Source organism: Podarcis filfolensis (assembly GCF_964270895.1).
Source record: "Podarcis filfolensis genome assembly, chromosome: 11".
Lineage (NCBI taxonomy): Eukaryota > Metazoa > Chordata > Lepidosauria > Squamata > Lacertidae > Podarcis > Podarcis filfolensis.
Genome location: NC_139613.1, coordinates 28,033,476 through 28,059,379, shown reverse-complemented (window position 1 = coordinate 28,059,379; position 25,904 = coordinate 28,033,476). Strand labels below are relative to the sequence as shown.

General features: G+C 40.0%; 2 protein-coding genes across 9 annotated transcripts in view; one reads left to right on the top strand and one right to left on the bottom strand.

Moving 5' to 3' along the window:
- PDE8B (phosphodiesterase 8B) overlaps positions 1 to 4,705 on the top strand; it is a 46,390-nt gene extending 41,685 nt beyond the window's left edge. For both annotated transcript variants that reach the window (XM_083576060.1, XM_083576059.1), the window contains exons 21-22: positions 919 to 1,048; positions 1,915 to 4,705. In XM_083576060.1, the coding sequence (XP_083432186.1) occupies positions 919 to 1,048; positions 1,915 to 2,036 (252 nt within the window). In that variant the 3' untranslated portion in view covers positions 2,037 to 4,705. The remainder of the gene's footprint in view (positions 1 to 918; positions 1,049 to 1,914) is intronic.
- On the bottom strand, positions 211 to 24,726 carry WDR41 (WD repeat domain 41). Of its 7 annotated transcripts, none has more exons than XM_083576209.1 (14): positions 24,318 to 24,725; positions 21,887 to 21,999; positions 18,237 to 18,285; positions 16,332 to 16,463; positions 15,366 to 15,428; positions 13,871 to 13,982; positions 13,028 to 13,090; positions 11,769 to 11,876; positions 9,886 to 10,067; positions 7,922 to 8,043; positions 7,082 to 7,170; positions 6,438 to 6,571; positions 5,311 to 5,488; positions 211 to 577 (listed from the first exon to the last, which is right to left on the bottom strand). In XM_083576209.1, the coding sequence occupies exons 1-13, from the start codon at positions 24,366 to 24,368 to the stop codon at positions 5,336 to 5,338; spliced, it is 1,371 nt and encodes a 456-aa protein (XP_083432335.1). In that variant the 5' UTR covers positions 24,369 to 24,725; the 3' UTR covers positions 211 to 577; positions 5,311 to 5,335. The 7 variants fall into 7 exon arrangements, with proteins under 7 accessions (XP_083432335.1, XP_083432336.1, XP_083432334.1 ...); XM_083576210.1 differs by having other exon boundaries at positions 211 to 567; XM_083576208.1 differs by having other exon boundaries at positions 211 to 540; positions 24,318 to 24,722.
- Between the last annotated feature and the right edge of the window lie 1,178 nt (positions 24,727 to 25,904).

Genomic DNA, 25,904 nt, shown 5'->3' with positions numbered 1-25,904 from the left:
TGAAAATCTTTGATTAGAATGTGTTATGTAACTGAAAAAAAACATGAAAATAATGAAATCAGACTTGGATGATTGTGATGCAGTCAAAGAATCCCAAATTGTGAAATCTGTTATGTGAAGTGCTATTGGGGGGGGGCTGGGTAGATTATTTGAACAGCCAAGAAAGGCAATGCAGTGCACTGAACAAGTAGAGAAAATGGAAGGAACCAATTTGTGAATTGACACTTTACTTATTTTTTATTGAAGGCATTTATATACCACTTAATCATTATCATTTCTAAGCAGTATACATGAGACTTTATAGCCCGAGAAGGCTGCACTGATGCAATAGGATGGAAATATTTTTGAGTGAGAGTGAAGTTCTTCATGCCTCTACAACATCATAGCTGCTTCCTGGTGTACAGCTATTCCCTAGTCCAGTGGTTCAATCGGCCACCTTTGAAGCAAACCATTCTGGAACTGCATCTGCTCACCTTGCCCTGTCCAACTGGTTTTAGCACTTGAGGCTGAGTGTTCATTCTTTACCTCTGGCTCATTTTCCTGTATGGGAACAGCAGCAGCAAAATCCTAAACTGGACTTAAGAGATATTATTGATTATTTCAATTTGTACCCTCCTTTTCTACATACATGTGCCCATGATGTGCAAAATGCCTGTTCATCTTCTGGGATAGTTTGAAGCAGAAACTAATCTTCAGGTCCCATGGATTTTTTTCTCTCATAATTTTGGGGATAGCAGTTCTGTGCTCCTGCTCCAGGTAGAATATTTTTAATTGCAACTGCAAGTAGGGTTTGTTTTCCTGAGCTATTGCTCTGTACTGTTAAGATCATATATGGTATACACACATACACCCCCCCAAAAATTGTGTAATCTTTGCTTTGGCTGCACAAACTGACTACAATTATTTTGTTTTCTACAGACGGATGAAGAAAAGAGACAGGGTCTGCCAGTTGTTATGCCAGTTTTCGATCGAAACACCTGTAGCATCCCCAAGTCTCAGATATCCTTCATTGATTACTTCATAATGGACATGTTTGATGCTTGGGATGGTGAGAAGTTGCATTTTCTTTTTTGTCTGTGGAAGAACAAATTTCTTACTGTTTCACCCCAAAGGTGGTAGGATATGAAAGTCTAAATCCATATGGCCAGGGACTGTGCATCACAGAATAAGCCCAAGTTCTGGGTTACCCAGCACCCATGGGAAATCTGTGCTAGTGCAGATAGAACAACCTCTCAGGCTGGGGTGATTGGAAATTGCACACTGCTGGTGAATGTGTACTTTTAATGGTGAATGCAGGTGAAAAAGAGCCTCCCCTAATGTACTGATTTTAGGGATTACTATGTTTTATGGCAGCTCAGTAAGGACTACAAAATTGCTTTGGATTATTTTTCAATAATTTTTAAATGGTTGCTGTTCTGAAATAAATAGAAACTATATTCTACAGCAACTGTTTGAGCGCAGAGCACAATTTTATTTTCCAGTTTCCTAACTAATGATCTAATTATGTAGCCAAAATGACACTGTCAACTCACAAGCCATCAGCAGGATTGGGAAAACAGCCCAATAAAAACTGAGCATGACAATGCAGGAATGGAAACTTGAGGGGTGTGTGTATGCTGAGTAACCTGAAAAACAGCATGCCTGGTTGACTGGCACCCTGAACAGGAGCATATTCCATGCTGCAGCATTTTGTTGCAGGTCCCACTTGTGCTTTTGGAGAAAGTTAGCCACTAATAAAACTAGGTATAATTTTTTGTATATACTATTCTTTGTTTAGTACCAGCAGTTGACTAAATAATTCAGTACAAAGGCTGAAGACTATTCACTGTGAGAACACTTCCCTGAAGTTGACGCTATGTTTTTTCAGTTGTTGGGCTTTGACAGTAAAGCATTTCTTTTCTCTTCCTCTCTCAGCTTTTGCACATCTACCTGTTCTGATGCAACACTTGGCAAATAACTACAAACACTGGAAAACACTAGATGAGCTAAAGTGTAGGAGCCTCCGGCTTCCTTCAGAGAACAATAACGGAAGCTGAAGGGAGGATATGGAACATCATAGCCTACCACTCACACTGTGAACCACTTACTGGTATGAACCCAAGAGGGGGCAATTTCCTTCACAATGAAGTAACCAACAGGGCAGCATGGAGAAGACTATTGTTTCTCAATTTTAAATTGTTCTAAATTCTACACAACTTTGTTTTTTTATATAAAAATGATAATCGAGAAACCAATATATGCTTTATAGAGCTATTCTCTTTTTGTGGCACAATGGATCCTTTTAAATGTAATTTTATATAAAACAAATTGTTATAATTTGTCAAATTATATGATTGGTTTAAGTTGTTTGCAGGCCAGGATCAATTATACACATGAACTCCATGTAAGAGGGCAGAATTCTACAAAAAGCTAGCTTCTCTAGAATAACTATCAATAACATTTGATAGACATAAGCATTTTGGGGAAGCCTGGTTTACAGCAAATATCCTTTATGTGAAACGTAACCCAAGAACTTTAAAACAAAACAAAACAAAAAGCAATTGGAGAAAGAAATTTGAGGGGGTAAACAGCAAATTCAACTGTCCTTTCTTAGAGAAAAATAATTATTTTAATAACAAAGTTAGTTAATTAACTATCAACTTTGTTCTCTTTTGTATATGGTACAATTTCTGTGATCTAAACCTGTCTGTGCATACTGCTTCCCTCCTTAAGCTGGCTTTCCTGCGGACTTAAATGTTAGGAGGCCATTTGCATGCACAATAGGAATGCAGCCACAGAAGTAGCTCCATTACTAAAGTTGCACAGTAATGTGGTGACTCTACACACTGTGGTTTCTAGATACACAAGGAGGCCTGGGAGCTGCTTTACTTATTAAACCAATTTTGTATAAAATTTTAGTAGGCAGTAATGAAGCCCATAAATTTGAGCCAATCTGTTCTCTTCTCTGTCTTCTAAACAGGTGACAGTGAGCCATACTGTGAAAGTCCATACAAGCAACTAAAGTCAGGGACTGGCACTTGTTGCATCTGTTGCTTCAATAGCACAATCATGCTTTGTGATGTTGTACAGTTCCAGTTTTACATCTGCCTGCTAGAATGGGGAGCAGTGTGTAACAGATGCTTATTTACATGAGCCATAAGGAAAAGAAACCCTGCTTAGATAGATATGCACACCCTCAAGCCATATTCAAAAAGGTCTCCAGAATCTACACTTGTACAGAGGCATCCTATTATCTTTCTATGAGAAGGGAAATGGCTGCTCATACATTGTATTTCCCTCATAGAGGACAGGAAAGCCCCTGTGCCTTTATAGTGTCCTGGATTGCAGCCATAGTAATTACTCTTAAGACAGTGACCTTAATATCAAGGACCCAAGACAATGTATACGCTAAATATAGTCTATAACGTTAAGAACAGAACAAAAACACAAGGTTCAGGTTGTATTGCTATTTGATGCAAGCTGCTTCAAGAGCCCCAGTTAAGAATGATGTGGGTTTTTTAAATAAAAAGTAATATAGACCTAATAAGATTCATTTTTAAATTACGGATAGGGAGGTCCTCTTGGGCAAGCCCCATAAAAATGGATGGAAGTTGCATTCTTACCCACCTACCATTCATTTCACTAGGGCTCCTGTAGGAGTGAATCCTAGTGAGTTGTGCTATTTTCCAGAGTACGATGGAAAATGATTTCAAGTTTCAGGATACCCCCCTGGAGTGAACACTTTGAATAATTTTTTAATATACAACTGACAGACGGAGAATGGGAAGCTCTTTTTATTTATTTATTTATCTTTCCTTATCATTTTCTCTCTTTTCATTTATTATTTTTATCTTTCTGTTACTTTTTATTTCCCTTTTCTGCTTTGCTCCTGCTTCTGGTTTGTTTGTTTTTTTAATGTCAGTGAGGGGATTTTATGCAAATGAAGGTGGAGGATGGCAGGTGAAAGTCCCTGTGTGAGAGGCAGGGAAGATCTCCCAGGGTGGGAGAAGATTAGGAAGCTTTCAGGTGAGAGTTGGGAGGGGCCACCTCTTTCTGTGTGAGACAAGGATTGAGATCTACCTTTGAGAGAGGAATTCACATTTCCCCTCCTCTTTTTCTGTTTTTGTACTGTAGCATGAAAAGCCTTAATAAAATCTTATCAAAAGAAAGAATATGATTTATAGTTTTTGACCAGTAGTTAGCCAATTTGATGATTTTCTAAGTCAGTACAAGAACTATCAGTGACACAAGGTCCTTCAAATTAGTCAACTATTACTTAACGCTGCACATTACAAGGGACTCTTCTAATGATGAAATGTATATGATCTGATATAAAGTATTACACTGCCCTACCAAAAGAAAAAAAAAACTTTGGCCATCTCCATATTTTTGTGCTGAGTCCAAGGAGGAAAACCAGGTGAAGTAAACAATAGTGTTACTACTGATGAAAAATGATTGTAGCTTACATAATGTGCCAACATTTTTTCAATGTTTTGTATCAAGTTATGTAAAATACTGTAAAACATTCATATACTTTCCATGCAGAGAAATGTATAGAAGCTATATTTTTGTTAGAACTCTAACAGCACCTAACTTCCGTTGCTATGTATTATAATGCTACATTGTGTTGTTTAAAGAATGGTGTGTTCACTGCAGTATTCATAAGTTCCATTATGTACTAATAGCAAAGCCTATATCTGATTAAATTTTAATTCATTTTTATTCACATAGCCTTAGCTCCAGTTCTGTTACAGTTAAATGTGTGTGCCTTCTCTTCATGCTCTCATTCAATCCAATTTTTTCATCATCAGCAGAATACACAGTAATTGAGACAGATGCAACAAAAATCCTGGGGTTCAAGGTATATAACTTACAATTAGACAAAATGCACCAGTGTAAGACTACGTTATCAAAGAAGCTCATCTCATTCAATGCCTCCCTCAGAGCAGTTTTAGTACCTTTTTGTTTGGGCATGCCCCTATTGAGTGCATGTTTTCTGTTAATACATGAGTCAACTTACATTTGACAAACTATCCCAACTGCTCTAGACAACCCTTTCAGAATCCACTGGTAAGAGGGGCCTCTCCCAAAGTTAGCTGTTGATATAAAGCAGTGGTTTCTATGAGAGTAAGATAAGCTCTTTCTGCACCTCACAGTCCACCGTCTTTGGCAGTGTCATAGAGGAAAACTTGGCAGTCTTGTGGGTTAATAGTTCCTCAATGCTGATTAAAGTGTTTTTAAAAAAGGTTCCAGAAAAAAAAATACACACAAGTTTTTTTAAAAAATACTTAAGACTTTAAATAGCTTATTTCTATTATTCATATTCCATACCTTTATCCCATATATTTACGTCCTTTTAGATCCTAAGCTGCAAATCTTCACTTTGTTCTAACTTATGAAATAACAGTAAGCTGCGCAATCTCGACTCTCGTTCTCCATCTTTCCACAAAATAACAAGGTGATCAGCAGAGCATGTTGCCAGGCCATGTTCACTGAAGTACAGGAACATCTACAACAAAAACTGTATCATCAATACAATATACTCAACTATAAGACTTTTTTTATCAACATTCACAAAATAAAGTCAAATAAAGTAACACACTTGCCCAAAATGGTAACGCCTCAAGAACATAAAAGCAACCTGGTTAGGCTCAAGTATGTGGGAGACAGCAAAAGATATAATCATAAAATAAGCCAAACAGAACTAGAGCAGCAGGAAGTATGGAGCCAATTCTGTGCCCCTAAAACAAATTCAAGAAGTGAGAGGAAAAACCAGGACCCAATGAACTATTTTAGGAATGTTCAAGGGCACGGGCACGCCTAGCAGTTTTAAACTTTTTAAAAAAACAAAACAAAACAAAACAAAAGAATATTATGCCTGCTTCTGAAAGTTACCTCAATAAGAAGCAGTTTTTATGAACAAGCCCAACTTTGGGGCATGTTGAGCAAGTTGCATGATTCATTTTACATGCCAAAATACTGGTGCAAACAGGACAAATACATAATTATAGTTGCAGTTCTATACACACTTACCTAGGGATAAGTCTCATGGAATTTAGTGGGACCTACTTCTGGGTAAGCATGTAGAGAATAGCACAGGAAGTATTTTCATATGTAGTAAAGACAATGTTGAATGAAGTAGTTTGCTATTTCTAGTTCCTCTAGTTTATTAGAACTGTAACTAACATACCACTCAAAATATGAGGCACCTGAGAGTCAAGGTAAGAGTTTTCTTCCCTGGTTTGTGTCATAATAGAACACAAAAAGAACACAATGAATGCCTTCTAGGCTGAGACTTCAGTTTTCACAGACTACTGTACTTGCATGTCTCAAGATCCAATTAGGGAAGAAGCTCTGACTCCTTATACAGTCTCAAATAAATCTAGTCCCTATGTAGCTGTTTAAGAGAAATAACCCTTATAGTTACAGGAACAATGGCAGCAATAATTCCAACAAACCTGAACAGCTAAAGAGTGCCCAATCAAATCCCCAATGAGATCCAAGGAGAAAACAGTGGTGCTCTCTGGTGGCTTTTTAGCTGTATGACTGGCTTGTTTACTTGTCCTTCCAAATCCCCACATACTGAAAAAACCTGGAAAATAGACAGTTGGTTGAAGTAAATGAGTTTCCTGCAGACTACATCAGGTTTCTACTTCTTCATTCGTTTGCTTCCTGCCAAAATCCAGGCATTCAAACCAAGTGGATGACCAAACTCCATGAACGTATCAGAAGGGCCATGGGATGTTTTGTTACCACAAGCTAGTGGCTGTCAAATGATGGCCCTTAAGCTAACCAAGGCATATAAAATGGGATGCTGTCAAACTAAATATATTTGGCAAACATAAATATACTTCTATCCAGCCAACTCAATGGTCATTATCTTACAAGCTTCTATATGAGAACAGCTGTGTAAAAATGGCTACATGTACATTCACATTAAAATGTCTCTCTTGCTTTCTGAGCAACTTTCACACAAACAAATTTAGCAGCGTGACTAAATAACATTTTAATTTTGTGCAGCCCTGGTCACTCTACTGGCATTCACCAGCATATTCCTTCTATCTCAGATATTGTGTAAACAATCCTCATTCTGGATACAGACCTGAAGGAACGGGTTCAGCTGTAAGCTGCTGTTTTTCTCGTAATTCCCATATGCGAACACTGCCATCTTCTGAACAGGAGATTATTTGCCTGTAAACCAAATGTGACTTACTTATTACTGGAGCGTCATGCAGAACCATCATATTACCGGAGCGTCATTAGCAGAATTTCACAAAACAAAGACTCTAATTGTGACCTAATGTTTAGAATTAATGTTCCCAGTGGGCCTGCTTTCTGAAGGATACCTTGCTGAACATCAGCCCAGATTCAACTAACATCGACAACAGAGGTGATTCTGGCAGTCCCTGTCAAAGAAGGCAGGCAGGAGATATTGCCTGTCTTGAGTGTGGAGTAAATCCATTGCCACAAAGACCGCTCTTGTCCTAGTGCTATTTAATAACTACGTGCTGCTGCTGGGAGAGATCTTTGGTCAGTGGTGGAGTCTGGGTTCTCAAATCTCAGCAGTGCCCTGTGCAACCCTAAAATCCCTCCCACCTCCGCCTCCTGACCTCCATTCTACGGCATTGTTGTGGCACCGCCTGCAGCATGGCATCCAATGTTAGCAATAATGTGTTTAATGAGCATGAATGGGTTTCTTTTTGTTAATTGTACATCAGAATTTCAGTACTGCAATTTAAAAATAAATAAGTGAGCAATTCAGGCTAAAGACCAGGATTATCATGCAGCCAGGGAAGCAAAATATAACAGGTCAATGGTTGCTCAAATATTTTATAATGAAAGGTTGGGGGGTTGGGTGAAATGAACAAACATCAAGTGTGGCCCTCTTCATCTTTCTGGTGCTTACATTTTCAGCGTATGAAAAATTTAGTGTAACTTGCACCTGTTTGGAACTTTTGTAATGTGCAGGACAGTGGAGTCATGAGCAGTCTTCTGGAAGGCAATCACACGCTTCATTTGAAGGTTATACACGTATATGCCCTTTCCAACAGCAGCGAACACACACTGGAAAGAAAATTCAATAGAACATCTTAACAAAGCAGACATATTACGTTGTGTAATGGATTTCCAGGAGGACTGTGACACTGTTACCTTTCAATCTAAACCAAATGGCTCAGAAGGCAAGAGGTGCGTAGCTCCTTAAACTGTAATTACCACTATAATTACTAAAATAGTTTTTGCATTATGCCTCAATTCATATAAATACTACAATCCTATTGCTGTCGGTGGCATCTAATAAACTATAAAGCACAGCCAGCTATTTCCATCCACAACCTTTTTCAAGGCCCGTAGGTTTGTAAAAACCTTGTTCTGCCAGACCTTTGCTGGCCTATGTGTTCAGTTTCTTTCTAGCCCCCTGCTGCTGACTACAATTTAACAGATTTACTACTGACTGGGTGCATTTGGTCAAAGAAATCTCAGCTTAATAAGCTGAGATATGAAGAAGCCACACATGACCACTTTGTTTCTCCCTTTGTGCAAGCAGGAAAACAAACCAGGAAGTCTCATTTAGCCATAGCTTGCCATTACAACTGAACCAGTAGCTATGATTTATGGCTTTGAAGTAAGAAAGGAAATTAAAAGCCAATGTTAAACTATAACTTTGTATTACGACTTATTTGGAAGCCATTAACCACAGTTTCACCATTTGGAAATTATCAGGAAACTGTGATTAATTTATTATTATTATTATTATTATTATTATTATTATTATTATTATTCTGTATTTGTTAGTTGCTTTTCTTATTGCGTTACTCAAAGTGACATATTAAAACCAATAAAAACTTAAAAACATAACCATTCAAATAAAAAGCTAAACGCAGTTAAACAAAAATGGTAGTTAAGTGAGGCTTCCTGGCTTGTTTCCCTGCTCAAACAAGGGAGCAGCAAAGTGGCTGCCATGGGTACATTATGCTTGTTCATATCTCAGCTTTTTAAGATGAGATTTAATCACCTGAACAGGGCCACTGTGTTCCTTTGCGTTTTATGACAGTATAATGTGTATATTTTATGCTATTGTTTTTATGGCAGAACCACAACCTACAAGCATTAAAAAATGCCTAACACAATGTGCTCTAAAGTAAGTTAGTAAACCTGCAACAAAACATTGCTGTATTGTCCCAGCTGCTAACGTGGGTAGGGAATCCCACAATCCTAATTAGGTCTGCTGGGCCACTTTGGGCAAACCACACCCGCCCATCAGTCAGCTGATGTCATATGCTATCAGGTGCAGAGATCTGTTATTTCCAGACTAAACACTAAGGGTTAAGATTGGAGTTAAGGGTGAACACCACAGCACAAAGACCAGATGTAGGTCTTTGACAGCATCTCTCACTTCTGATCTTGGCACTGTGGGGCTAAGAAGAACAACAAGCAAAAATTGACCATGCTCAGAAATTGATGAAATTGCATCCAAAAAAAGATATCTACTTGACTTCTACTAATCTAATAATTGCTAACTTAACGGAAATGCACATTATTTTTGTGAAGAATACAGCACGCATTGCAAATCTGGCAGCCATGCTGTGTTCCTTGTCCTATTCTATTCAGTGCCCAAACCCCAAAACACACTCCATTTCAAGTCTGAAATGACTGAAATTCTGCAATCATTTAATGGGATTCTCACAGGAGTAGTTTCATTGGATTGATCCTGTAGGAGTTCACTGAAATTTACAAAGCTAAGACAAGTTCTAAAATTAACCTTTCGCTCAGGACTCTTAATCTGCATTTCTTGTTGGGATGTAAAAATAAATAAAGCATAAGTACATACTAAATCAGCATTTTTTTAACCAGGCACAGAGGAAACAATTGTAAGTCTCTTTTTTTAATACTGTTTAAAACGTTCACCTCCTCATCAGAAGCTAAATGTTGAATTGAAACTTCATTTTGACTGTGCGATAATTTTATTTCTTGTTGTGGGTCAACATGAAGAGAAGCATCCCATCTGCGTTCATATGCATGCATGGTCCAGTCCAATGCATCCCAGACTATCAGCTCACCAACATGAGAGCCAGTTGCAAAAGTCAGATCTAGGCACCAAAAATATTAGAGTTTGCATAAACACCTATTTACACAGAGGTTCACAAGCTAATCAGATAACAAGCAAAGTCAATGCAAATTGGGCTCTGCCTGGCCCATTTCCAACTAACTCGGGAGGACAGGACTCTGACAGACTTTAGCAACAAAGCCAGCCAAGGTTACTAGACTACCAAAATGTTTACCAGCCTGCTGTCCCACCTACACAAACCTACAATAGACATTAGTGGCTGTAATGCCTGGTCGCCTGAAGGTACTGGTAAATTTCACTGGCCACATGGGACAACTATTTGCAAGCCTAAGTAAAACTCTAGCCGGTAGCTGGAGGAGAAAGCCAAACGTGGAAGCACCCTTTGCACATAAAATAAGAAATGCAATAAAAATTAAAGAAAAAATACAATCTAAACAAAAATAGTAAAACTACTCTTATCATGTCTAACAAGCAATTGCACAAAATTCAAGCGCAGCAGAAGGCTGCACACTCACTTTTGCACTGCAGAGAGCTGATGGGGGGAGAGGGGGAAAAAGACAACTCTGAGTCCAGAAGTGTTTTTTGTTTTGTTTTTAATCCACCAGCCCTGCACCCCCACCCTGAGAATATCAGAATAATTACGGTTTTGCAGGGACATCTCATATATATCCTGGATAAGTATGGTGAAAGTTGTTGATCCCACAGCAATGTTTCATACTGGAGATGAAGCTAAACACAAGACACTGCTTTCACATTTAAATTGACTCTTCTGGATTAAGATTATTAATTGTACTGTAAAGACTTTACAGTACGCGGGTGGCGCTGTGGGTTAAACCACAGAGCCTAGGGCTTGCTGATCAGAAGGTTGGTGGTTCGAATCCCCACAACAGGGTGAGCTCCCCTTGTTCGGTCCCAGCTCCTACCAACCTAGCAGTTCAAAAGCACGTCAAAGTGCAAGTAGATAAATAGGTACTGCTCTGGCGGGAAGGTAAACGGCGTTTCCGTGCGCTGCTCTGGTTCACCAGAAGCGGCTTAGTCATGCTGGCCACATGACCCGGAAGCTGTACGCTGGCTCCCATGACCAATAAAGCGAGATGAACGGCGCAACCCCAGAGTCGGTCACGACTGGACCTAATGGTCAGGGGTCCCTTTACCTTTACCTAAAGACTTTAACACTAAGAGAGCCAATATGGTGTAGCGGTTAGATTAGAACTGATGAGACCCAGGTTCTAATCCTTGCTCAGCCATGCAGCTTACTGAGTGACCTTGAGCCAATCACCCTCTCTCAGCCAAACCCACCTCATGCTTATTTCAAGGTTAAAATGGGCAGGGAAGAGCTTTGCACCCTGTCCAGAAGAAGGATGTGACCAAAATATAACCACACACTTATTTTAAGACCAATGAAAACATTATGCATTTCATTCCAAATAAAAAAGAAGTCACTGTACATGTAGGTTTAATTGAAATCAGTTAAGCGTAACTGTATTTTGATTGCTATCTCAATAAACAGACAAGCAACTTCATGTTGATTTAGGTACAGGCAAATCTATTGTGCAGAGATGTTTGAAAAAAGAAAAAGTTTTAACACAAATCAACTCAGCTGCATCTCAAATAATAAAAACTTCAGATAAACATTTAGTTACATTTGGGAAGCAACATAAGAAACTTTGTAATTTAAAAATGTGTCATGAGTTACTAGCAATTAAATTAGTAACAGTCTTACCACTGACACTGACCAACGATACAATATTGTCCTCATGGTCAAGAAGGCGCTTCACTTCGATGACATCCCATTCAGTTCCATCTCTGGAAGCTTTCAGTCTAAGAATGACTTCAAAGAGAAAGGCAGGCAACAGCTTGGCATTTATGAGAATACATATAATTAGGACCTGCAACAAAATGTTGCAGTGTAGCCTCACCTAACAGGAATGTTACTTTTCAGAGTTCCAGGCAGGCTGGCACATTCTCCTCCAGAATACTCTTTTGCCCACACACCTCGTTTTCTATTTTTCTTTTCTAAGGACACTCAACATTTTGTGGCTATTGAGCATGCAGTGGCTATTTATCAAGCTCAGGGGAACCCTAAAGTTGACAGTAGGTTTTTTTAAATTAAAATAATATAGAATTTAAACACACACGTCCTCCCAAAACAGCACAAAGAGCACACTCTTTATGTTGTTTTGGGAGGACTTGTGGATTTAAAAAACAAAAGACTACTGCCAACTTTAGGGTTCCCCTGAGCATGATAATGTTTCTGGGTTCTCTGTGGTCCTGCCAATTTGGCTCCACTTCCATCAGCACTCACAGCCTCAGTTTTCTTCAGAAAGAATTATTTCTCTACAAGCAGAGGCGACTACAATTCTGATAGGGAGATCCTTGTGTGCTGAACAGATAAGTAGCCCTGTCACTTCTGAAAGCACTGGTCACCTGACTAATGGGGCAGGTGGTACTTTGCTTGCTCCTGCAAAATTTAAGTCCTTTTAAACACGAAGGGGGTATTACAGGATAGATAGTTAAGAGACAAGTGTTTGGAAATCTAAGACCAAAGCTGTTGGCATGGTATGTATTTACAAAAACTATCTGTTGAAGACTTTAAGATCTCAATATTTTATTTGGTTTTGTATATTAAGAAAATGAAATAAATATATATATTTTTAAAAAACCTACTCTTCTTGTTGCAGCTCCCTCAAGGACTGCTGCTTTCCATGTGCAATGTACTGCTGTACCAACATACCAAATAAATATTGATTGCCCTCCTTAATTTCAACCATTGCATGAAATCATTAAAATATACAACAGCATTATATCAAGGGACAGTAATACAAACACAAAGGCTCCAGGATTAAGTGGAATTAGTGCACAGGTGCTTGAATCTTAACCCCGGTAGACACAATGCATGTTCCTCCACATTTTAAAACATACAGAACACACAGCTAATAACAACATTCAAATATTTATTATACAGTATATAGCAATACTCACTCAGTTCTTTGCCAACTGCTGCTGCCACACAATTTTTAGGCAATTCTATCATAGCACTGATATCTTTATTAAGAAGATGGGGGGGATAGACAGCAAGATATTTTATTACAAGTAAAAAGTGCATGCACACTCAATCTATTATAATTATTTCACAAAATTATAAAACACTATCTGACTTTCTCACAGGAAGGTTACTCAAATCATGAATTTCCATAAAGTTTTTCCTAAGAAAAAATGGAGGGAGGGGATAAGCTATACAAATCTCCCTTATATTTTCATAAAAGCCTTTTCCCTCTGTTTTTAGGACATGCAATTCAGCAAGTCTGTCCTCATTGAAAACTACAGAGCAGATTATGGTGTGCAAACTTTTAAAACACCTTTGTACATCTGCAAATCAAAAACATTTTGCAGCACATTCCTACATTATTATAAGCATCACATTTCTTTATTATATTCCAGTTACATTTCTGTATTTTGCTTATAAGGTTGGGTGGAATCTTACAGCATTTATCTAATGCCTACAGTAGATGGCAGTGGAAGAACCTAATTTAATTTCTAAAGGAATATATATTCATTTAGTGATTTATATATACCGACCCAGCTCAGTTAAGTTAAGTTAACATACAGTTACTGAAGTTTGACATATTCTACAATTCATAGGACACATGAGGCTCCAAGTGCTCTTAATTCAAAAATGATTACACTGACATTTTAAAAATAGAGGTCAGCTTCAATATATGTTATCTTTAGAATTAAAGGGACTTTGCCAATTTGATTTTGTGTCATTATATAGATCCATTTTACTTAACTTTAGCTGCTATAATGAGTCATTTACATTTTTACCTGCATCAATAAGATGACTTGTCTTACACAAGAGATCTAATTTTCGGTTCCAAACACACAGATCACTCCCTCCAGACAGCCATACATCCAGCCTTTGAAGAACTGTCAAACACTGTAGAACCAAGTCAAATAATCATATCATGTCTCATAACAAAGCTCTTTAGGAAAAATTTTCAGTAAGATTGCCACCAGCTTTTTCAGTAAGGGTTTGACTATTACAGAATCAACCTGAAATTCTATTTCCCAGCAACATTTCTTGTGCTTATAAACTACAAAGAAAAGTTGATGGACCATGGTGCTTGATACTGCAAGATCATACAAAGGAGGATATGAGGCAGACACAAAACCGGTCATCTTATTACTAAACTTTTGTTCAAGTCTTTTAAAATATTTTTTATGTCAAATACTGTATATACAACAAGCTTTTCCATAAGATGTTTTATTAAAAAGATACACGTTATATCAAGAGAAGGTCTCTAGTGGTGTAAATTCCAAGACCAATGAAATTCTCCAGCTTTTCAGAGGTATAAAATTAACTTTTCATGATTCACAGAAGTAGCTAGTCATAAAGGCCATGATACTTGAACATAGCTCTGTGACATGAAGACAAGAAGAGGGCAGATGGAACAACAAAAAATTCCCTACGTTTTCCACTGATGGAAGCTTTACTGTCAGCGGAGCTACATCACTGGATACAACTCATTTTATATTAGTTTTTTCTTGTAAGCTACTTGGAGTTTATTTTACTAAGTCAAGCAGGGTGTAGGCTGGGTGATGTATCGATACATCATCCAAAATCTGTAAAGTCCACATTGTGGTAATGGTTTCATAATATTTGACATGGGAAATTACAGTGGTACCTCTGCTTACGAACTTAATTTGTTTCCGTTCTTAACCTGAAACTGTTCTTAACCTGAGGTACCACTTTAGCTAATGGGGCCTCCTACTGCTGCTGTGCCACCAGTGCGTGATTTCTGTTCTCATCCTGGGAAAAAGTTCTTAACCTGAGGTACTACTTCCGGGTTAGTGGAGTCTGTAACCCGAAGTGTTTGTAACCCAAGGTGTTTGTAACCAAAGGTACCACTGTACAATGTGTGTACTATGTAAAAGAATTGTAACGTGGGAAAAACTGTGAATCCAGTCATCCCTTGTCTCATGATTCCTGCCACCCCTGTTGCTCTGTACTATAAAATAACAGTTGTAACACCATATGTTAAAGGTAAGTAAAGTGTATCAGTTTTAGAACCATAAGTAGAGCAGTTGCCAGGGCTTTACCTCTACATAGTTCCATCCTTATTTCAGACATCATGATATAGATATATTGCAATGTTAAGCTGGTAATATATCACAATGTTGAAAACCCGACATTGCTCAGCCCTAGCAGGGTGCATGCTTTTAAATAAATAAAAATACCTCAGATTTGCAAATCACATGAATTGCCCCTTAACTGCCACAATCAGTACACACAAATCAAAGCCAGTTTCATTTTTCTTACCTTTACTGTGGAATGAAAGCAGGATACTTTATGAACTTGCCTACCATTGTCACAATCCCAAACCTGGTTTCATTCATTAAGGATCTCAAGACTACAACAAGTTTAAGGCATGTATCCATATTCAAAGGCAGAACTATAGAAATGGAGATGCACAAGCACAAGTGTATTATTATTATTATTATTATTATTATTATTATTATTGATAATAACAATAATAATAATATACCGACCTATGCCCAGAAGTCTCAGGGTGGATCTACATAAAAACCACAATACAAATATTCAAAATAAAAACAACAACCCAATAACACCCCCCCAAAAGAGCCACATTTTTAAAAGGGCATAGGATGTCAATCAGATCAACCAAAGTCCTGGTTAAAAAGGAATGTTTTTGCCTAGAGCATTCCACAGACAGGGAGCCACTGCAGAGAAGGCTCGTTCTCCTGTTGCCACCCTCCGGACCGCTTGAGGAGGCGACACATGAAGAAGGGCCTCAGAAGAGTCAGGGTCCAGGTAGGTTCATATGGAAAGAGGTGGTTCTTGAGGTATTGTGGTCCTGAGTCACTTAAGACTTTATAGATGAAAACCAGCACTTTGAACTGGGCCTGGAAACTAATTGGTAGCCATTGCAGTAGGACTAGGATCAGTGTAATATGCTCAAACAGTCTTGCTCCGGTGAGCAACCTGGCCACTGAATTCTGCACTAGCTGAAGTTTCCGGACCATTTTCAGAGGCAGCCCTACATATAATGCATTGGAAGGAATCTAACCTTGAGGTTACCAGAGCATAGACAACAGTAGTTAGGCTATCCCTGTCCAGATAGGGATGTAGCATAGGGTGCCACTGAAATTTGAGGCCCCAAGGTCCACCACTGTCACCCGCCACACAAATGTTGGAGGGAAAGGAGTACCAGCAGCACATCTCCCTCCCACAAAGAGTTGGGGTCTGGGTCAGATTAAAGGATACAATAACAGTTCTATCAGCACCTGCTGTCAAGATCAAGTGACATTTTTCTTCACAAGTATCTGATAGAGGAAAAGATGCAAGAGCAGTAATCTTTTGTGTATGTGCATGTAGCTCAAATAGCTTTTCTCCAGTCTGGAAAACAAAAAAGACATCTTAATGATCTGAATGAAATAAAATGTTATAGACCAATGCACATAACAGCATAATCCACTGGGATGTGATTTAATGGAACAATGTGTAACTGGAAATACTGCTTTTACTGGTTTTATGTTGTATTTTCTTCATTTTTGTACCACTTACTGTTTTTATGTTGCAGGCTGCTTAGAGATTTTTAAAGTATTACATGGCTTATAAACATTTTAAATAAATTAATTAATTAACGATTTCAAGAAGGTAACAGTCCTAACTGACACTAAAACTTCTGCACTGAAACAAGGTCAAGAACTTGCCATGGAATTATGGACTGAAGCATGTACTAGGGCTGGGTGATAACTGGTTTTCAATGTCACAATATATCACCAGCTAAACATTGTGATATATCACGATATCTGAAATAAGGAAGAAACTATGCAGAGGCGAACAGAACAATGTCCTGGCAACTGCTACTACTTATGGTCTAAAACTGATAAATGATGATATTATCAATCACTTTATGGTCACTTTCAGCAGTAGGCAAGCCAAAATGAATCCAAATGAGACTCTGGTTCGGGGCTTGGCTACCAAATGGTGGTATTCATGACAATCCAAAGTACAGTGATGAGTCATAGTGAATACAAATAATTTGGGACTGTCAAGACTGCCAGCAGGCCTGCTAGGTGGCAGAAGCAGCATCAGCCTGCGAGGCCTTGTCGTGGTGGTGGCAGTAGCAGTGGCAGCAGGAGGCAGTAGCAGAAGAATAGGTGGCCTTCAAGGCCTTGCTGAGGCAGACTGCCACTGCCTCCCACTACCACCAGGAGGACTTGCAGGCTGCTGCCACTTCTTTCTACCACGGCAAGCTTTTGCAAGCCCCACTGCTTGTGTCGCCACATGGTCTCGCAGGCTGCCTCTACTATTGCCACCATCTTCTGTTGCCGCTGCAAGGCCTCAAAGGCCGCCACCACTGCTGCTGCTGCCTCCCATCACTGCCACTGAGTCCTCGCAGGTCGCTGCTGCTACTGCCATCGCTATCACCACCACAAGGCCTCGCAGGCCGCCACTGTTTGTGCCGCTGCCATTGCACACATTGTGATTCGCCATTTATTGCTAGCTTAAATATTAAGAATCAATGATCATGATGTGAACTTCAAACCAGTTTTGGATGATATATCGCTATATCGCCCAGCCCTAGCATGTACATAATTCAAAATCTCAATTTTTATAAAATTCAGCATCCTTCTAGACATTTTCTGTGTTAGTGAACAGTCCAGTATTAAGGAAACATATCACAAGTACTAAAAGCTTTAAAACATTTCTCTCTCTTACACACACATTTACTTTATCCTTTATCTTTCAGATAGTTATAGAGCAACCTAGATAACTGCTAAGTCAGGAAATAAATGCTTAGCACATAATATACGCAATTCTATGTCAGGATAATGTCACAAAACATGCAATTATACTATTATTGCAGGGACATTACCTTAGTTTCACAGGAAGATGTCAAAATATAAACCTAAAATTTGAAAGTCAATTTTGTCTCCAACTTTTCTAATGAGAATAAGATAAAAAACTCAGTAGGGTCATTCAAGATTATTTACAAAATGGAGTTTTTAAGTTTGAACAACTGCTTCTGTGACCTTTTTTATTATCCAATTATCTTTAATTACTAACTTTATATTTAGATAGCTCATGTGTAATGGAATAGCTCCAATTTAAACTTCACCTAATTTTCATCTGTATGCAATGCATTTCTGAACATAAACAAACCTGAGCATTCCACAAACATACAATCCCATCATCACCAGCAGATGCAAACCTGGGAAACAACAAATCAAAAATTAGATACATATATATAAAGGAAATGCTACATTTATATAGAAACAAAAAGAATAGAAAATGTTACCACTAACCATTCTTTAAATTATCTCACAGATAAGCACAGGGCAAAAACACATGAAAACATGATTTTAGTGGAAGCTGTTCCTTAAAATGTCTAAATCTTCAAAATTAAAAACAGTTTTCAATTATGCAGTGAAGGTGGTCAATGTCCTGTGTGAGGTCCTGTGGAGGCAGTTGGAGGATGGATGGCGGCTAATGGATTGAGGTTGAATCCTGACAAGACAGAAGTACTGTTTTGGGGGGACAGGAGGTGGGCAAGTGTGGAGGACTCCCTGGTCCTGAATGGGGTAACTGTGCCCCTGAAGGACCAGGTGCGCTGCCTAGGAGTAATTTTGGACTCACAGCTGTCCAGGTCCAGGTGCAGGTCAATTCTGTGTCCAGGGCAGCTGTTTACCAGCTCCATCTGGTACGCAGGTTGAGACCCTATCTGCCTGCGGACTGTCTCGCCAGAGTGGTGCATGCTCTAGTTATCTCTCGCTTGGATTACTGCAATGCGCTCTATGTGGGGCTACCTTTGAAGGTGACCTGGAAACTACAACTAATCCAGAATGCGGCAGCTAGACTGGTGACTGGGAGCGGCCGCCGAGACCACATAACACCGGTCTTGAAAGATCTACATTGGCTCCCATTATGTTTCCAAGCACAATTCAAAGTGTTGGTGCTGACCTTTAAAGCCCTAAATGGCCTCGGTCCAGTATACCTGAAGGAGCATCTCCACCCCATCATTCTGCCCGGACACTGAGGTCCAGCTCTGAGAGCCTTCTGGAGGTTCCCTCACTGCGAGAAGCCAAGTTACAGGGAACCAGGCAGAAGGCGTTCTCGCTAGTGGCACCCACTCTGTGGGATGCCCTCCCACCAGATGTCAAAGAGAAGAACAACTACCAGACTTTTAGAAGTCATCTGAAGGCAGCCCTGTTTAGAGAAGCTTTTAATGTTTAACAGACCACTGTATTTTAATATTTTGTTGGAAGCCGCCCAGAGTGGCTGGGGTATAAATACCGTATTTTTCGCCCTATAGGATGCACCGGCCCATAGGACGCACCTAGTTTTCAGGGGGGGAAATCAAGGAAAAAAATATGATTCCCCCCCCCCCGCAGCTCTGGGAGCAGCGGACAGGCTGCACGCAGCCTGTGCGCTACTCCAAGACCTTCTTCCTGCTTTTGCGGGAGGTGGCGGAATTCCCCCACCTCCCGCAAAAGCCCACAGGAGCCGTGCGCAACTCCTGCGGGCTTTTCGACCAGGAGGGAGAAGGGACTGAAACGGCCAGTCAGTCCCTTCTCCCCCCTTGGGGAAAAGCCCCCAAGAGCGGTGCGCTCTTTAAAGGCTGCGCGGCTCCTACAGGCTTTTCTACGAAGTGGGGGAATTCCCCCACCTCCTAGAAAAGCCAGCAGAAGCCGCGCAGCCCCTTTAAAGAGCGCACGGCTTTTGCCTGCTTTTGCGGGAGGTGGGGGAATTCCCCCATCTCCCGCAAAAGCCCACAGGAGCGAGAAGGGACGGACTCCGCCAGTCAGTCCCTTCTCCCTCCTTGGGGAAAAGCCTGCTTTCCCCCACCGCCAGCCTCAAAGCCGGGTTGGAGAGTAGCGGAAAGGTGTCGCGCGCCTTCCCGCTGCCCCCCATCCTCTGGGGCTGGCGATGGGAGAAGCGCTGCTTTCCCCCACCGCCAGCCTCAAAGAGCAGACTCTCCTGGCTTCAGCGGAAGCAACGCGAAGCCTCTGGAGCGCAGGCTTCGGAAGCTTCGCGTTGCTGTCGCTGAAGCCAAGGCGCCTGCATTCACCCCATAAGACGCACACACATTTCCCCTTCATTTTTGGAGGGGAAATAGTGCGTCTTATAGGGCGAAAAATACGGTAATAAGTTATTGTTGTTGTTGTTGTTTATTATTAATATCTCAATTCAAAAATGAACCACAGTCTTTAAAATAGTCTGAAATATGAAGCCCAGGATTTCACATGGAGGGCTCATAGCTGAACTACCAATCCAACAAATGGATTCTTTTCACCAAGCTGGTGTTTCATGGGTCACCTGATTCTTTTCCAGTCATGATCACCATCCTCTATAACCTTGTCTGCTTCCTGGAGGAGCAAGAAATGGTCAAACGAGCAACAGAAAAAGCTATTCTTAAAGTGTGTTATGAATTCAGTCTAGTTTAATGTGTCAAATGCTAGAGTATTACTTGCAATTTTATCTCATTCCATTTTTTGGAAGACTCTTGCTGAGGCTTAGCCTTCTTTAGTGATCTTGCAATCAATATGACCCTCTCTTCATGTTCAAAAACACAAAAGAAAAGAAGTGAAAAGCAGCTGTCGGTTAGGTTGATACAGGATTTATTTAGTATCTTCAGAAACCAATCTGAGAAAATTTTCCACTCACTGGTTTTAGCTGAGCCACCGAGAAAACAAGAAAATCCTTCTGCAAAATTCTCAATAAGATGATATTATCTAAAGAGCTGAAGCGTGAAACCTGGCTTACAACACTCGACAAAAATGCAATGAAAAAACTATGAAAACTAAATAAAACCATTTCAGAAACCAAGTAACAATGCTAATGCTATTGGAAAGAATCAAACAAGGTGGTGGTGCCTGGTTAAAACAATGCTCTTAATGACTATATGCACGCAAAAGATTTAAAAAGTTGGAATACCTACCAAATTAAACTAGTCAAAGAATAAGCATTATTTTACTGCTTATATTAGATAAAAGCATTATTTTTTCTCGGTACATATACAGCATTTTGCTAATATGACTATAAAGCACCCAGTATTTTGAACCAGCTTTGCATTTCCCCCATATTTTTAGATATATTTCAAGCTGCTTGGTGACAACAGGAAGTCAGCTTAGAAGCCATGAAGTGCAAGGAGAAGGAAGTGGGAAAGAGAGAGAAAAGGAAGTGCACAAGCCTAAGGCTCAGCTCTTCTCATGTTTGCTTGTGCGTGTAGCTTTACATCTGAATGCGAAGATGTAACTACTTAGTAGCCATTTTGGCATACAAGCAGTGTATTAATAAAAATAATTAATAATGAAGATAGTTTTCTCAATGTAAAACTTTATATTAAAGGGAATGCACTAAAAGGCACCAAAGTCCAACAATGTTTGTGGTGGTTATGGGATAATTTTTTCTGACATTACTGTGTCATATGAAGTATAAAGAAGTTGCAGCCAAAGGCAGGAAAATCACTGATGATTGAGCGCCTAAACACTGGCTCAGTACTGCACTGAGAGAAAATATGTAATGTAATTTCTGTAATAAATGGCTCACTCATGCATTAAGATTTTGTATGTAAACTGCCAATACTTTGGCAAAGAATACTATTTAAGTCAAAATCAGTGGGGGGGCATATTTTACTTAGATTTCACCTAAAAGTTTTGCAAAAATTTCCCTTCCCTATGTATACTTTAGATCTAAGCTACCTGTCATATATTCTTCAGTTCTGAGGAAAAGAAACAGAAGATTTGATTTTTAAGACTTGCAGTGAAATCATCCCTATGGTGCAAAAGGAGGTTATGAAAGTAATGTATTACCTGTAATCATCTATTGGCACTAGAAACCGCACTATATCATGATGACCTTTCAGTACAAGCAGCTCAGTGTAGGGATTTTGTGTTTGTTCTTCGCCAATGGTCTGTACAGATTTCTAGAAATCCACAAAGTCAGAAAAATAAAACTGTAAATCAACAAATTTGTTATCTTAATCTCTCTCTCTAATCAACAGATGTTTCTAGTTACTTGTTTTCTTTTTTGCAATATGATTTATTCCTCAATAATCCTCCACAGTGTGATAGCTTTAAAATTCTAACTATGGTGCTAACTATAAAGCAGCTATCCCTCCAGCATTTTATCCTGGAGGAAGGAACCAATATGCCATGTGTTACTGCTGGATGAGGTAAGGGGTCTTAAACTGTACCAAATATGATTAAAAAGGGGAACTGGTAGCGGGGACTCAGCAAACTTTATAGTTCTGTTCACTTACCATACAAAGCAGCTGAATGCAGGCACATGAAACTTGTTCAATTTTCATATTATCTGATCACCCAAACGCGGCCACTGAACTGGTTTTCACATACTGCTAGCCAAACCATAGCTTAGCATGAATGCATGAGCATGACGGTTCTCAGAGAGATCACAACTGTTGTGATAAACCACAAGCCTGGATTCAGACAACACACTAAACCAAACCATGTGTTTGCTTACAGCAGTGTTGCAGCAGCAGCAGGCCTGGAGGAGCAAAACAGTCAGTCTCCTCTCCATGAATACATCTGTTCACACTAAGTTTGGCTTAGCTTTACATGCAAACCAGCTCAATATCTTAATACCAATCCAAATGCAGCCAGTATCTTGATACGGTGGTTTGACATTATGATCACAAGCAGCATCAGACTTCCACTGACCATTTACCCTTTCTCTGTAGAAAATCAGTTGTCATTTTGGCCAAACCCAGAAAGCTGTTACTCAAACATGGCTTTGAGATCCATGTTTGCCAGGTTTAGACATAACTGCAAACTATGGTTTGCTGCAAACTGAAATCAAGAGTTTCTGATCTCCCCTCACACGTTATGCTCATGATGCCAAGTCATGGTTTGCCATTACATATGCATGCAATAATTATATATAAATATAATGATTCCATGGAGGTTTTAAGCAGAGGTTGGATGGCCATCTGTCATGGACGCCTTAAGTGAGATTCGTACATTGCAGGGGGTTGGACTAGATGACCCTTGGGACCCCATCCAACTCTACAATTCTACGATTCTATGAAATATTGTCATTATATATTATACCCACATTTGGAATGCAGTTCCAGTTGCTCAGAAAGGTTATCACATTTAGGTACGGTAAATTACAGAACATGGTAACTAAAATGATCAAGGGGTGAGAAGCATCTTCTTTAGGAAGAAAAGTTTAACAAATCAGTGGTTTTTAGTTGGGGAAGGACAAAGAAAAAACATAACATAATTTCTTCAGAAATACATTAAGATTTATTAGAAATGGTATCAATATATAAATGTCTTTATTTTCTGTATCTTTTCCAATAGAGCTCAGGCCATCAATTCATTTGATTAGTGATAGGTTATAAACAAAACCAAGTGCCCCCACCGGAACACATACTTAACTCAGTCTTGTATTTAAGCACCAGCAATAATAAGCATACTTATTGCTGTCCAGTGATAAGCATTAAGGCACAGTATGCGGACGAGTACCTAGAATTCTGAGCAGTAAGAAAGGAATGAAGTGCTCCATCCCTCCTCTGTGATCAGTATAGAAACCAAATGGGCTGCCAGCAAAATCCCTCCTCTGCTAGTCCTCAGCAGACTAATACATTGGGGTGGGGTGGAGGCAGCTAGTAAATGCTTTGATTTTACAAGGCTGACTTGAGTAAAGGAACATTACCTCAGAATGTTGTGATGCAAATTAGCACAGATGGATTCTTTTAAGGATCAGGCTTCGCTTCATGGAGAATTACATTACTCTACAAATGACTTATCTATCATAGCTAAAAGGAAAATTCCACGTCTAGAGACAGTATGCCTAATTGCCAGAAAGCAAGCACTAAATGACTATATTTACCATGTGCTACTTGTGAACATCACAGGCATCTCTGAGTGGCCACTGTGGGAGGCAATACTGGAAGCAATTCTTTTATAATAGCTTAAATTCTGATATATTGTTGGCAATCTGAACCCACCAAGACTGGTCTTAATCTATGCACACTAATAATATAGCCATCACCAAATTAATTATTATCATCACTGCAAAGACTATCGGAGGAAAACAACAAGCGCCCACGCAGTATTATCAAGCGTTCGTGTTTTGAACGCGTCATTTGAGGAAGCGGCCCTTTCTCCAGCCAGCAATACACTGAGCAAGAGCCGGTTGCTGCCTTCGCGGCGCGCAGGGCTCCGAAATGAGACTCGAGAGTCTCTCACAAGAGCCCACACCAACCGCTCCTTTTACCTCGGCCAATCCCTGCGGCTCGCGTCCCCCTCCTATGAGCCACCGCAGCATCGCGAGAGGTGGGGTCCGGGCGGCCCTCGCGGACGCGCCCTCGCCTCGGGTTGAAGCCGCAGCCCTCGCCCCGCGCGCGGCTCCAGTCAGTCAGCTGACGCTCTTGCTGTGAGGACTCGTCCCTCGCTTCAGTCCGCCGTTGGACTGCGCGCGCCGCCGGCCGAATAGGACGCGGGGCTGTTTTCCTTCGAAAAGGGACTCGCTAGCGCGAGCTTAATCTAAGGCAAAGCGTCGGCGACTTAATCGATCCCCGAATCTTCAGTGAACAACACAAAACGAAGCAGGGACGCGTCTTCCGCCGCTTTCCGCCCTTAGGACTGACCGCCGCGCGCTCGCGAGCTAGGCGAAGGGGTGCGAGTACCGAATCATCGATCCCCCTGCGACGCGCATGCTTTTAAACACGCCCACGAAGATCCCCTATTCTGTATGTGTAAATGTACGAGAGGCGTAAGGTGCGGTGTTCCAGTTTAGGGTTGCCACTTTTTATATGGACAGAGTAATAACAAGTATAATAACAAGATCATCATCATCATCACCAGGAGCAGTTTTCCTCCCCAATGTATCTCCGTGCCAGGAGAAGCTCGTGTTGGTTTTCTGCCTGACATACAGCTGTTAAAGGCTGTAAAAAAAACCCGTTTAAAAGGTGGGAGTCCCGGGTTCAGTGCCATACAGCTGTAATAAATTTCGATTTATTTGTGTATACTGTATATTTATAGCAGAATGGTTTATGCCCTCACGTGGAGCAGTCCTCGCCAGAGTGGTGAGTTTTTTTTGCGGGAGTCTTCTGCAAGATGTCATTGATGGAATAATAATGCATGAGCAGGGAGGTTATATATTGGACTGTCCACACCTCATTCTGCTTTATTAGTTCTGCGATGCTCCCCCAGAGTTTGCCGTCTCGAGGGGCACACCTGAGCTATAGCGCAACAAAAGTGGGACAGAAAACCCAACCAACCAGTGCAGAACATGGGTGGTATGAAAATTTACCAGATTTTAGCAGGAAACTATGGGCTGTGCATCTACTGAAAACTGAAAGAAAGTGCAAACAGACTTCTCCATAACAACCTTTGTATGAGATTCAAGTAGGTAGCTGTGTTGGTCTGCTGAAGTCAAAATAAATTAAAACAATTCTTTAAAAGGATATTAAAAAGACTCTTCTTAAAAACCTAAAAACTCCCTTAAAAGAATCAAGTCTTCAAAAAAATTATATGATCTAAGAAAGTCTTTAAAAGAATCCTTCCAAAAGAATTTAAAAATTAAAATGTAACACCTTAGAGACCAACTGAGTAGTTTTAGGTATAAGCTTTCGTGTGCATGCACACTTCTTCAGATACTTTTGTATGGAGAGCCATAAACAATGGATACTACATGGTATTATCATCTCAGGAGGATAAAAAATAATCAGGAAGGGTGTCACAGTTTGCTCTTTGAGACTACTTTTGTACAGACTTAGCTGTTACAGATTTTGGTCCGAAACTGGGACTAAATCCCTTCTTGATCATTTTTGCTCTATTCCACCATGGATAATTTTAATGG

Excerpts from the sequence above, each read along its gene's own strand:
- WDR41 (XM_083576211.1), bottom strand. The coding sequence starts at position 24,368 with ATGCTGCGGTGGCTCATAGGAGGGGGACGCGAGCCGCAGGGATTGGCC. Across the intron at positions 22,000-24,317 it reads AGCCGCAGGGATTGGCCGAG|AAATCTGTACAGACCATTGG; the intron begins GTAAAAGGAGCG and ends GTGGATTTCTAG. Across the intron at positions 15,429-16,331 it reads GTGCTGATAGAACTGTTATT|GTTTGGGATTGTGACAATGG; the intron begins GTATCCTTTAAT and ends GAATGAAACCAG.